Genomic DNA, 13692 nt, shown 5'->3' on the forward strand with positions numbered 1-13692 from the left:
TTTCTTATCGCTAAGCCAATGCATGTCTAGAAGAAGAACGTACCTTTCAAAAATAGAGGAAGGTGTATGTTGTATCACCTGCTTTTTTAATTGCAAGAAATAGCAGTAAATTGTTTGCACCTGATAAAGCATTAAAGATAGCCTATAACAGTAATTTCAAAGTAGTTCCCAAAATAAATACAAAAATAAACAATAAAAGTGGTACCTGAAGAGAGTCTCGGTAACTCCAAAAATTCTACTGAATGTTGGAACATGCAAAGAAGTTAATTACACTGACAGACTTCATCTTTGTAACTCTCCACTGTTGTTTTAACGTTGCTGTTTGTTTCCTTCCAGAAACACACGGGCACATGTGGCTACGAGCCCCTCTACTGCGAGAACAAATGCGGCATGAAGGTGCAGAGAAGGCATCTCAGCCAGCACAAGTTGGGCGAATGTGCGAAAAGACTGGTGGCCTGTCGCTATTGCAGTAAAGAGTTCGTTTTCGACACGCTCGGCGCCCACCATGCTAAATGTGGACGTTTCCCAGTCGCCTGTCCTCATCGCTGTGAAACCGCAGTGTTACCAAGGGAGGATTTGGAGGTTCACTTGAAAGACCATTGCACCACACACCTTCTGTCTTGTACGTTTAAGGATGCCGGTTGTCGTTTCAAGGTACGTTGATAAATCAATTTGATCTGTGCATACCGTTACGTATGAAAAATTTTCTGAAATCCTTCCTGAGAGCAAAGAACACCCTAACCGACCTCTTTGCTTATAGAAAGATCCCTCAGCTGAATGCAGCTGTCACAAAACATGATTCAGTACAGAGACAATAATAAATTCTGTTTTTTGTTGCAGGGCAACAGGTTCTCGTTGGACAAACACTTAGAGGAATCAGCGAAGATGCATCTGAGTCTCATGTGCAGCGTGGTGACGAAGCAGCAACATCAAATAACCAGCCTCAAATCGGCTATCAGCAAATTGTCATTAAATTATACAGGCACGCTAATATGGAAGATCACAGATTACAGTGCCAAAATGTCCGAGGCGAGAGCTAAGGAAGGCATGGAGTTGGTCAGCCCTCCTTTCTACACTAGTCAATATGGTTACAAGCTACAAGTACGTTCACATTAATAATTGACATTTACTATTTGTCGAAATAAGAAACCTGACATACACTCATTATCAAAATAGGTCCACTCCGCTCCTATGTTGCAGTCCGACGTAATAGGATTGGAGTTGGATAGCTATTATAACTAGACTTTTAGTAACTGTGACTTTTTCTTTTTCAGGCATCGGTTTTCTTAAACGGAAACGGAACCGGCGAAGGCAGTCACATTTCCATATACATAAAGATCCTTCCTGGAGAGTACGATGCTCTGTTGCGGTGGCCATTCTCCCACAGTGTCTCTTTCACCATATTCGATCAGATGGAGGTTGCGGAGAAGGCGTGCAATATTGTCGAAAGCTTTATACCCGATCCAACATGGAAGAACTTCCAAAGGCCGAGTCGCGAGCCTGACTCTCTCGGTTTCGGCTTTCCCCGATTTGTTTCCCACGAAATGGTTAAAAGACGGCACTTCGTCAAAGACAACACCATGTTCATTCGAGTGAAAGTCGACCCTAGCAAAATCGTAGCCGTCTAAGTGTAATTCGTTAGCGCGTATCGTACCACTAACTCGACTACTATCGTTCCACGTAGGCACACACTGGTATCGTTTCTCGTAAATAGTTCGATGGCGGTTGTCGCGCATTTCTTATGTTACACGTAATGACAGTCCAGTAAATGACTCACGATTATTGTATTTATTTGCATCGGCCGTGTACTTGGTGTGATGGTGCGGAGTACTCTACATACAGGCCACATGGTACTTACGTTGTATACCATAGTAATATTTATTCAGGGTATCTCTGAAAGTTTTAGAAACAATAGTGCGGCGGTATCTCTGGATTTGAACAGTTCGTCCAATTATGTCCTGTTTGGGCTCGTTATCGGTGAGAAAACATCGGTATGATAATAGTTGAAGACATAACGATAACAAGCAAAACCTTCAGTTCTGAGCTGATACAATCCCGAGTCTACAGTTTTGGAGGTATCGCCGTAACGTTCATCGACAAGATCTTTCATTGGGAACTACACAAAATTGTTCATATCGCGTTTCACAATTTGTATAAATTGTTAATGGTTCTGACCTACTTCTAACTCGTATTTGTACTAAAAAAAAAAGTTGATATTTCTATTGCGTCACGGTTCCCTACGGTTTTAATCACGCGTTAGGCAACGCGAGTTTCCATTCCGTGTCGCGCTGCGATTGATGTTTCCGTTAACATGTTTAACCTTCACGTTGATGAAACCGCAATCTTCAAAGTTCTAAGAGTTCACCAGTCGAACAACGTTTTGTTCATCGAAAGGATCTACTTTTAAGAATTCAAATCAAAGATGATTAAAGGACTGTTTACTATAAGCTTAGGAAATGTAAATATTGTGAAAAAGAGATAAGATCGGAGCGAGCAATTTGTCCACGCGACAGATCTACTAATGTAAATACGCATTTACTACACGTTAGTGATAATGAGAAATTGTGATTGAGATGCTAGTGACTGTATGTAATGATTTAAGATTAAGAAATAATAAAACTATTATATCATGTTCGTATATTATACATATATTATACAAGTAATCATTTCTGTCCATCCCAATAATTACTTCCTCTAATAAGATATGATTACGTAAATTAATAATAAACAAATTTCATTGAATGGTATATACATGTATATTTACAGTTTTAAAATTGATCGTGGTAGTCTTGATTTCATGGTCTTTGAGAGTTCTCTGCGCTTTGTGACTGGGAAACTCTTGCCGTCTAGAAAAATCAAATTATTACAGAAGAGTTATTACTTTACCGATTGAATCAATTTGTTAGCACACTCACACTTTGAATCCTATACATCTGGTCCAAAGAGTGTGGTAGCAATGGCCTTACGCTGTTAATTTCCATAGCGGTCAAATGATCCAATTTTGCGTGTAAACCTTCACTTTTTAAAAAAGCATCTATCGATGTACGTAGCTTGGACATCCTTATATCCCATATATCCTGAAAGTTATTACTACGTTAACATGAAATAAATTCAGACAGGTAAAGAACATTAAATCTTTCTCACCTTTATCGCTGTCCTTATCACATCTGAATCAGGTATGTCATCGCTACCATGGCTCAATAAAAGTTGCGCCTCGTCTATATAATGATTGCTAGGCATTTTGGTAAACAATCTAAACAAATTAATATACAATATAAATACGACAAAGTATTTTTTTTATAATAGCAGAATGAAACGGGAACGTTATGACTTACTTCGACAATTTTTCGTCCTCTTTCACCTCGTTCAAAGACTCTGCATTCATCCATTCCTGATTAATAATTCGGCACTTCTGTTGTTGTTTCAAGTTCACTGCCAACCAAATTGGAACTTTGACAGGTAGACCAGCACGAAACGGGCCTATCGATCCCGATATCAAATGAATCGTGTCAAAGCTAAAATTCGGCACTATCGAAACCAACTCCTTCTCACCGAGAAACTCCACTTCACTTGGATCCATAATTACTGAGTACTATTTACTTGTTAATTCTGAAATTGGGCTATTCTTGCTCCAAAATCCCCAACATCCTGCACTCACACCTGTCGCAGCTGCGACAATAAGTATCGGCGGGAAACGCACGGTGTGCCATGTTTGAAACGCTACCTGTTGCTGACTACGCTAACTTCAAATGTATTCAGAACGCATGCGCAAAGTAACCGATTCTTTGAATTAGGAAGTAACGAAGAGGAAATGAGAGTGCTCACGCTCGAGGTTTTTCAGGTTCTGGTCCAGGCTAAAAAGTTGATGCAGGTTCTGTTCCAGGCTAAAAAGATGATGCAGAGAAGTGGGGACTCTCTGTAGGAAGTAATATTAAAAAATGTTTAAACCAAAAATGGATGACAATTTTGTGACATTTATTTTGCTTGACTTGTAATATACAGCATACGGAATGAACATTAAATATATAAATAACCATACACGGCAATTTCTCTGGAATTGTTAAAAATTCGAATATCCTTTCACTCGCCGATCTTTTTGTATAACATCGAATGATCTCTAGTTCGAAACACCTTCGACTTTTGTTTCAGGATTAAATATAATTTGTGTAGAGATCGTTGTCCTTCGTTATATTACAGATATGATGTTACAGATATGTTATTAAAGAATCATGTACGATCGACAGAGAACAAGTTACCTTACTAAAACACAGTCACGAAATAACATTACTCGATCTCAGTAAAAAAGTGAATTAATTAGTTCCGCTACTCTATAAGATTACGACTCGACACAGTACACTCATAGCACTGAACATTATAGCGACGAGGGGGCGGAGAAACATAATCTCAAAAAAGTGTTCAGTCGGATGTTCGCAGTCTTAATGCAAACTGTAGCGTAATAAAATCCGTAGAATAATTTGTACGCGACTTGCAATGAGTATTAACATCAGGTCTCGGAATATCATACGTCGAACTAACGCTAACATCGAAAACACGTCTTCCGTTCGTGTGAATCGCGTACCAATGTCTATTTCGAGCATGCACGAATTCTTATCAATGATCATCAACTATGAACGACAGGAAGGTAGTCAGCCCTCGTCCTTACGTTCTATCGATCCCTCGTCCGTTGCTTCGCGAACCGAATCCACGTGATTCACGTCCACCTCGATCACGAAAATCGACGCGGGTGGTGTTTCCTCGACGCGATCGATTTCCGCCGGAAGTAGCGGCACCATCGGCTTGTAGATCTGGAGTTCCATCGAGGATACACAAGAGGGTGCTCGCAACAGGCTCGAGTCGATCCGATTGTTCGCACAATTCTCGCTCTCGCTCCGATGTTCCTCGTTGCTGTTTTGACTCGCGTTGTCGTTGCTGCAGCCATCTTCCTCCTGTTTGTCGCTCTGCGACGAACTCGATGCCTCGTTCGCTTCATTTTCGCGAATCGACGCATTCCTGGACAGGGTTGGTAGTTTCGATCTGACGTCGGTCACCTGAACATGAAACGAGCGTTATTACGCATTGATAAGATAAGATTCCATTTCCAATAAACAGTGGGAACTGATATTAAATAGCCACACTGTCTGTCGGAGCTAGACAAAAGCAGGTGTCGAGTGCCGATAGCGGTGGGATCATTAACGATAGACTCGAGTTTAATGACACTGCTATCTGGATTCAAAGTTTAAAGGGTAGCAGTTACTGCAGCACTTGATCTAATTGCACTTGGTATTATTACATCGATTTAAATGAAATAAAGTTTTGAATATGTTTATAGATTTTGGTTACGTACACAAGGGGTCAATAGCCAATGCCAACCGCTCGATTTGGAAAACTCGATTATTACAGAGAAATCTTAAATACCAGAAAAATATAATACTGATCTCTTGTTATTTAAAAATAGTTAAACTGTATGTTCGCAACTTTAGGAGCTAGATATATGAACCTGGCACCGTCAATATGGCGGCAGTCGTTCTCAAAGGATTATATCTTACCAATTCGTAAGATTAAGAAATAACCGGACAATCTTTTTGCAGCTTATAACTTAACAATTGAACGCGTCAATCGATTAACGTCCCTTGCAACTACCATTCATTGCGAACTTTAAATGGCACCCAACCTGGTGCAACAAGCTCGATCGATGATTCCTCGCAGAAGCCAACGCAGCCTGCCTCTGCAACTGCCTCTGCGAACCGACCAAAGATCCTCGATCGTGGATCACGCTGACCACGCTGGACTTCACATCGCTGTGAGGAAAAAGAAGCCTCCACATGAAGTTCTTCAGCGCCGCCCGGAAGTCCTTCAAGTGATAAGCGTAGAGCAACGGATTCCCGGCCGAGTTCAAATGCGACAGGATGATGCAGAAGTTCATCAGGATGTCGTTCACTTTACAGCGAGGACAGAAAGCCATCACGCAGTTGATGGTGTAGAGGGGGAACCAACAGATGATGAAGAAGATCACGATGCGCGAGAGATTCTGCGTGGCCTTTACCTCGCGTTTACGAGCCGCGCCGAGAAGTCGCAGCATTGGGCCCGCCGCCGTTGTTTGATTTCCGATTCGACGACCAGGATTCATTGTTACTATTTGCTGTAACTGTTTACGTATTATTACTCGACCAACACACACGAGCTGTAATTCTTAACGAAAAGACGAAATGAATGAAATCAAAATTTAATTCGCTCGATCCTCGTCCGTCGTGTCTGTTTCAAATTGTCACAAAATGTAGGTGGGAATCGAAAACATAAGAGTAACTTTATTTTCATCGGTCGAATCGGAATATTGTGTCGTAATTTTACATTTTATATTCAGTTTTTTATTCGGAACATTTATGGTTACTAGAAAAATCTGGGAATTGTTTGTAACTGGTTCTTTGCGAGCCGTTCTCGGCCATCTTTCCCAAACATGGCGGCCCCAAGAACACACGTATATATCATTGTATGCAAAAGTGATTTAGCAAGCTTTCACGGACCGTCGCCCACGCGTCTTTTGCAGCGTGAAAGTCTGATTAATACACGTCATCGATAACGCGAACGCTAAGTTTCCAGTAAGTTATGCAGCCGTCATTAGGGCCATTAATTTCGATCGGAAGGTCGTCGGAGCGAAAGAAGTTAGAGCAAAGAAAAATGAGGCTCGGGATGCGTTGGTGCTCGTGTTCTACGAATAACGAGGAAATCCATTTATGAGAACTATCGGTGGAAATGGAAGGAAGACGGGCTCGCGAACGTGTATCGCATCTTCATTAATTCGTTGCCGTGTTTACGAACCGTCAACGCGTATATTTACGGAAAATTGTCTGACCTGTTTTACGACCACTCTGTATATATGGGCGTAGAAGGCTGCAATTAATAGCGCTGGGAAGATGATCGTGGCGAAGTAGAGGAACACCAGGTAATCGTAATCCATCACCTCGGTGAAGATGCATTTCTCGTTCAATTTCTTGCCGGTGTTCCAGCCTAACAGCGGCAGAAAACCGACCAATGTCCCGGCGATCCAGCACACGCAAATTATACCTGTAATTATTGCGGATAAACGTATCGTTACTTCACGATTACTCGAGCCATCGAACACGTTCAAAGGTCACGATCTGCTTTTCTTTAACACGAACGTAAAAATCTGTTATGGTCCTCCGTTGTGCACAGGAGGTGGTCCTTTGTAGCAAGGAGAATGGTAAAGCAAAAAATCAATTGAAATAAGATTCGTGAAAGTAGCGCAAACCTTTGGTTGCCATTTTCTGACACGAAAAGAAGATTCTAGTGCGAACGTTTGATAAGCAAACGATTGTGTACAGAAGATCCTACACAACAGAAAGTAGTAGAGCAGAAAGTCGGTCAACGGTATCGATGATAGCAGCGCACGTGAACATTATCGATCACCAGGGCAGGGGTAATAAACGCACCTTTTTCGTTCGCCAGGGAGATGGTATCAGTCAGCCTGGTCGTAATTAAAATCACTCGAGCCATAAACAGGCGAAATGCTTGAATTAATCACGACTGTCCGGTTAGCGAAATGAGGAACGCGAGGAACGTCTAATCGGCCGATTAATCTTTCTACGAACTGTCTTCAATTTGTAATAGCGGCGGGATAGTATGCCGGCCATCTTTTCATTCCATCTACATCGAGTCAAAATTCGCACGATGTCTGTCGTTGATTTTTAAGCACTCAACCGGGAGAGAGTTTTCTCGACAGATTTCAAAGTTTCAAAAATAAATTATGCATTCTTTTCGTATAGATAATATTTCAAAAAAATCATTTACTGTTGCTCTATAAAATTTGTATTGAGCAATTTAACAAGGTAATTATTTGTTAAGAACGGTATCGGTGGGAAATGTTTGCGAGAGTGGATAATCTTTCGTTGGTCAGACGTCAGTCTTCCAAAAATTGAACATTCAAGTGGAGATAAAAATAGTTCTAAATCTTCCGTGATTTTGTTATTTCAATGTTCTCTATCCAGAGATATATGGAGATGTAACGACACGATTTCCATCAATGGTGGACAGAGCGAAGGGAGGGGAAATCCTATGGGAAATCGAACGAATGGTGGACGCGTTTCAGGTATCCTGACATTTTTGATGTTCCCTTGGTGATTAATCTATTTTGCAACAGCGCTATAGCTAGACTGTGAATCATTTTGCAGCAGAAAGGTCGTGTTCACATTTCCAACGCACGATCCGACGAAATGGAAATCGGAAGAGTTTGCTTTTCTCTTGCTGGTATCAATAATTTTCAAAAAAAAAAAAAAAGAAATGTATCAACGCGATCCAATTGAGACGACTATTGTTTCGTAATCCCGAGAGAAAGCTTGGCGACAGTCCGCCAGGAGCGAAGAACGAAGTCAACGCAAGTAGTACGAGTCAATCTTATCGAGGACCAGCTGGCAAATTCGCGGAATCGCCCGGCGAGTAGATGTCACCATGATCGTTGCACAATCCAACGAACCAATTGTAACAGCGTTTCCCAGAAGAACCGTGCGCGTATCCGTTTAATTAAACAGAGATGGAACAACATTCACGGGCAATTATAATTTGCAGAATTGTTTACCCAGAGGCGTCCCGTTACACGTTTTCCATCGAAATCGTCTGATCTGTTTATCATCCTGTTCCAATAATCGAAGGAGTACAGGGCTTAACCATTGTTTAACAATTTCATACGCGGAATCTCCCCGACAATTTTCTGTTAAATTTCAAGAATTAACAAGACAGCAACGTGGCATCGCGTGTTCGGACTGCTTTGACAATAAACGCACGCGATAATGATGAATGACTGTCACGTCTCAGCAGCAGACGGAAATTCGTGGTACGCCGCGTCTGATTAGACAACATTGTGCCGATGCGACCTCCCACATGGCATAGTTGCAGGTTCTAGTCTCTTACATAGTGCAATATTGTAAATAATAATAGCATAACGATGTAGGTATAGTAGACACAATAATATGGTGATTTTAAATGCGACTGGATCGTCGCAGAATCACGGTAAGCAATTGCGGTGGCAACAGGTGGTAGCCGTTCTCGGTAAATAACGTTTCCAGGCACGTCTCGCGAAATTAATTGGAAATACGACTTTGCAATTTCGTTTCCGTCTAGTTAAGATGTCTTTCCTTAATCTTATTTGAACTTCTTAACATTGTGACCGATCAAACATTAGTTAGCTACCATATTCATAATATTAGGGCGTCTATCGCGACGCGAAATCATCGGAGAGGAATTATTAATTTAAACCAGGGAAACGTGAACCTAGCTGTGTTTCGAGCAGATACCTATTTTCCACAAAGCTGAGCAACATACTATGATCCATCGCAACGACACCTTAATAAGAGCCTTATGGCTGCTTCGAGGAAAGCTTACAGGACCCCCGTAAAGCATTGTTCCGGAAGACAAGCGCGTCGTGTAGTATCAAATAATATTTCAAGCGAAAACTAAAATTTGTCGAAACGCTACTTTCATCGTTTGTATTCGAACTCATTTCTCTCGTGAATGCATGAAGTCCGCAGTCTAAGCATAACAATAGAAAGCACAAGATCTCTTATAGCAACTACATCTCGTAGATCCTGGCAAACTTTAAATTACCGAATAGATTGTAATAAAAATTCATTTTCAAGTCAGATAGCAAAATCTCCAAAAAATTTCCAAAAAATGCTGTAATATAAAATTCGATAGAATTTAGTACGGTTTTTATTAGTTTCGGATCTACAGACTCTATTCCCCTGAAAAGTAGAAAAGAAATTTTCTGAAAATTTCTCTGCAAAAATTGACATGACAGTTAAAGTGTTAACCTTTCAATGCAATCCACGAATTCAATTTGTACTGTTTCAATTTCCCTCGAATGATCTTGGAACTGAATTTCTGTTTCACTAGAAGAAGTTTTATGCGATCCAGCTACCAACGGCATAATATAAGAAGAGAACCGAATTGTTAGAAGATTGTTTTCAACCGAATTGTTGTCAACGATAGAATGGACAGCGTTGGCTGGCAAACTAGAAACCTCAAAAATACCATAAAACCAAAGTAAGTAATGAAACAAAAATTGGAAAGAAATTAAATGTACGATATCAAGTAGTCCTCCAACTGTCTCGCATTTTGCAGATCCTAAAAGGTGCAACGAATACATCAACGTGAAGATTCATTTCAAACCCTGGGGAAATAATGAATTATGGGTGACATGGCAGTCAACGTGTCGGAAAGAGTTCCGATAAATAAAAATTGAATTGACAAATTAAAATTGCCTGGCACGGCTGTAACGCAGCCATAAGCGGTGTCCGATTACTGGTACGATTTGTCACTCGGTTCACTGAATCACATCGGAACGTCCCTTACCTATGGCAGTTTTAGTGCGCACGGTGCGCGAGTATCCCATGGGATGTAGTATGGCCCAGTAACGATCCACGGACACCGCCACAAGACAGAAGATGCTGATGGTGCAGAGAACGATCAGGACAGAGACGGTGAAGAGGCAAGCATGGAGATTGGTGGGCAACCCTACGCTGGCCAGGATCGCGAACGGTATAGCAAAGAGACCGACCAACAAGTCCGCGGTGGCCAACGATATGATATAGTAATTGGTCCGTCGGCGTAGTTTCCTCTCCTTGCTGAAGACGATGATCACCAAACCGTTGCCGAAGATCGCGCACACCGCCACCAGAATTTCGCACACGGTGTACGGCAGATTCAGCTCGGAGCTGGTGGGCGCGGTGACAGTGGTTAGGGTAGTGAAATCATCGGCCAGCTCGGTGGCGTTTGATGGAAATTCCATCACGACGCAAGCTGATCACCGACGATTCTCTCTCTCTCATCTACGTACTGTCCCCGTTCTTAATTAATTCACCGAAAGTCGGCTTTGATCGCGTCCGGCCAGCTTGATCCGACGTCTCCGTATGTACCTTGACAAACGAGCGTTCGCACGCGATATCGGTGTAATTGCCATCGTCCTCATTGATAATCGATGCTCATTCCTGTTCCCCGGGCTAATTGGAACAACCGTCGGCCGGGGTGGTCGCGTGACAAACACTCTCCTCGCGGTGTTTTCTTCTTTTTTTTTTTTTAATGGATACCGTTAATCATTGCGGAGGCTCCGTGACGTCGAACGGGCCGCGTGTCACGCGAGACTGATGCCACGATTTTAAATAGATCCTCCGTGGTGAAACGTCGAACAGTCGAGTCGCGTGTCCACAGGAATGCCGACTTCTGTTTACCCTTTCCGGGTAGCCGACGACCCGGCTAACAGTTTCCGGGTAGACGGGACGCGTTTAAAGGTGATCGATCTTCCTCCAAGAGACAACGAGCATTCGTACGGGCACCGGTGTTCGCTCTACTTTCGATCGTGTCCCGGGTCCATTCAACGACGCACATTAATCCGAAACGTCACCGCTCGGAGACGAGTTTCGCAGGACCACGCCGCTCCAAGAATATTATAGTATAATCATTAAACCGTAAACTATATTTATTGCGCGGCGCGAAGCCAAGGATTTGGTTGCCCGCCAAGAGCCACACTTCCCGAGAATGATACAAGACTCTATATCCAGCTGAACAATCAAAACTACACACAGGCCATAAATCTCTAGAAGAGGGAACGAGGTTCGATCACCACCGACACTAGATCACCAAGAGTCACGGGTGCCTCCGCGAGCGATCGACGTCGATCCTCACTGCGGACGCAGATCTGCCTCGCGACTTTCGCCGACACCTCCGCTCCGCGGGAACGATTAAAGTCAATGGGGCTTATGGTATCGTCGGCAATCATGAATCCTCTGGAACTCGGCGCGCGACTCGTATGTACCAGGAAATCTGGCCGAAGGTCAGCTTTTGTGGGCTAGTCAGCGAGCGAGTCGTGCCCGTTATGCATTCCATAAATGTAATAAGCCTCGTTGAAAGATCTCGTGCGTTTCAACAGCCGCAGGACACTGGCTGAACCAATCTGCCGCGGATTTCGTTGCACAATGGGCCAGCTGGCCGCGGACGGATGCCAGTGAAAACGACGCCGCGCTCATTGTGTCGGCGTTTCGAGTACGGCCACGTTTCGGCCGCGTAGTTGCCGAGCTTATTACTAGCTTCCTCGAGCTTGCGGCGCATGTTCATCGGAGGGTGAGCTGTGGTGTAAGCGTGACGCGTGTCGCCGTTTCAAGGGTATTAGGGTCACGACCCGCTCCTCTATCATAAGTCGCGCAGCTGATCCTCGCGAGATCGACGAGGCTCGGTCGCCGCTCTTATCCGGCTTTCAATTATCCTCATTCTTTCAATTCGCGCCACTCGAATCCTGTCCCGATCCCTCGGCTCCCGCCACCCCCCCAATTCGATTAGTCCTCTCGCAAACTTCTACATAATCTTGGAGGGTAGATCAGGCAGATATGGAAAAGAATGCTCTCCGAGTCCTCTCGCAAACTTCTACATAATCTTGAAGGGTAGATCAGGCAGATATGGAAAAGAATGCCCTCCGCTTCTTACGTGGCCTTCCCAGGCTGCTGTCCTGAACTCCTTCCGCGATGGAAGTTCTACCTAATCCCTTGGAAAAGAAGATCTCTCCGCATTGCAGTCGATCATCGTTCGTCTCCTAAAAATTCCAAGCTTGTAGATGGCCTCCCTCTTCAAGGATTCGCGGAGCTCCGCGGAATTCCAGACAAAAGTTCGATCACCGCGTTGCTTCGAGTCTTCTGTCGATCCACCGTCTTCGAGATTTCCTTCGGCGTGAATTTAAAACTCATGGCTGCTACGGGGGAGGGGGGTCTCTATCGACTTTTTTCCTTCGCAATCGACGATTTTCGCCGGCCTCGCGTGAACCGATTAAGACTTTAATTCCACGGATCGAGAGAAGGAGGATCGGCGAGGAGCATTTCGATCGCTGTTGAGCCGTCGCGACGCAATTTCAGAGTTGAAACCGTCCCGCGACTGACCGAACACGACGCCAGCTGACGAAGGGAGGAAGATTAGCAGAACAGTGCAGATTTTGATCAGGAACTTTTACCGAGCCGTCCCGCGCGAGATGTTCTTCGAACGAAACAATGCCGACCGGCTCTTTGTAACAATATGCGGTCGAAGTATCGAGAAAGTACTTAAAAAGCGATCGAAGCGATCTACTCCTTCCGCGAAAGCGTCTGAATTAATAGACTGGACGTAGCCGTTGCCGCTTAGTGTCTTTTCATTCGAGTATAAGACGGTTAGAGCTGGATCGAAATTTAGACATTCCTTTGCGCGATGCATTAGAAACACGAATCGCGCCGTTTCGTAAATAAACACATTTTCGATGGAGCCATTAAAAATCATAAAAGCTAGCTCCGGCGTTGAAGGTCGAGAGAGGGAGAAGATATAAAAGTCGTCATAAATAATAACGTTTTAATATCACGCATACTCGGGGTACTCTATTCTAAGCTACTGCGTCCATCTTTATTTATAGAGGCTTCGCGGTATCACGCCCTCAACATAATTATAACCGTCCGAATATCTTTACCGCAAAAAGGAAAGATTAATGTCCAAACTGACCGGTCCGTGAGAAAAGTGTTTCTGTTTGTTAGAAAGCGTTTATTTGTTTAAAAAAGGGGTTTTCTGTTCTAGCTTTTACCGATGAGCAATCAACGGTGCACACGCTGGTGTTCCTCCCTCGCTAATCAACGCCAATCAAGCTCGCGACGCGCTACGTTTCCGGGGCCGGTCACG

General features: G+C 43.5%; 3 protein-coding genes across 6 annotated transcripts in view; 1 reads left to right on the plus strand and 2 right to left on the minus strand.

The window, feature by feature from the left end:
* Positions 1 to 2649, plus strand: part of Traf4 (TNF receptor associated factor 4) — a 55392-nt gene extending 52743 nt beyond the window's left edge. For all 3 annotated transcript variants that reach the window (XM_076797551.1, XM_076797552.1, XM_076797550.1), the window contains 3 exons: positions 337 to 654; positions 841 to 1101; positions 1275 to 2649. In XM_076797551.1, the coding sequence (XP_076653666.1) occupies positions 337 to 654; positions 841 to 1101; positions 1275 to 1628 (933 nt within the window). In that variant the 3' untranslated portion in view covers positions 1629 to 2649. The remainder of the gene's footprint in view (positions 1 to 336; positions 655 to 840; positions 1102 to 1274) is intronic.
* Psf2 (DNA replication complex GINS protein PSF2-like protein) lies at positions 2650 to 3694 on the minus strand. The gene is made up of 4 exons (XM_076797553.1): positions 3336 to 3694; positions 3145 to 3253; positions 2916 to 3077; positions 2650 to 2846 (listed from the first exon to the last, which is right to left on the minus strand). Exons 1-4 carry the CDS (start codon positions 3578 to 3580, stop codon positions 2796 to 2798), a joined length of 567 nt encoding a protein of 188 aa, XP_076653668.1. The 5' UTR covers positions 3581 to 3694; the 3' UTR covers positions 2650 to 2795.
* A 243-nt stretch (positions 3695 to 3937) lies between these two features.
* LOC143359600 (adenosine receptor A2b) lies at positions 3938 to 11576 on the minus strand. 2 transcript variants are annotated; one of them, XM_076797638.1, is made up of 4 exons: positions 10363 to 11576; positions 6851 to 7062; positions 5672 to 6145; positions 3938 to 5048 (listed from the first exon to the last, which is right to left on the minus strand). In XM_076797638.1, the coding sequence occupies exons 1-4, from the start codon at positions 10796 to 10798 to the stop codon at positions 4647 to 4649; spliced, it is 1524 nt and encodes a 507-aa protein (XP_076653753.1). In that variant the 5' UTR covers positions 10799 to 11576; the 3' UTR covers positions 3938 to 4646. The 2 variants fall into 2 exon arrangements, with proteins under 2 accessions (XP_076653753.1, XP_076653754.1); XM_076797639.1 differs by having other exon boundaries at positions 5672 to 6139; positions 10363 to 11575.
* Between the last annotated feature and the right edge of the window lie 2116 nt (positions 11577 to 13692).

The sequence above is a fragment of the Halictus rubicundus genome, chromosome 12 (assembly GCF_050948215.1).
Source record: "Halictus rubicundus isolate RS-2024b chromosome 12, iyHalRubi1_principal, whole genome shotgun sequence".
Lineage (NCBI taxonomy): Eukaryota > Metazoa > Arthropoda > Insecta > Hymenoptera > Halictidae > Halictus > Halictus rubicundus.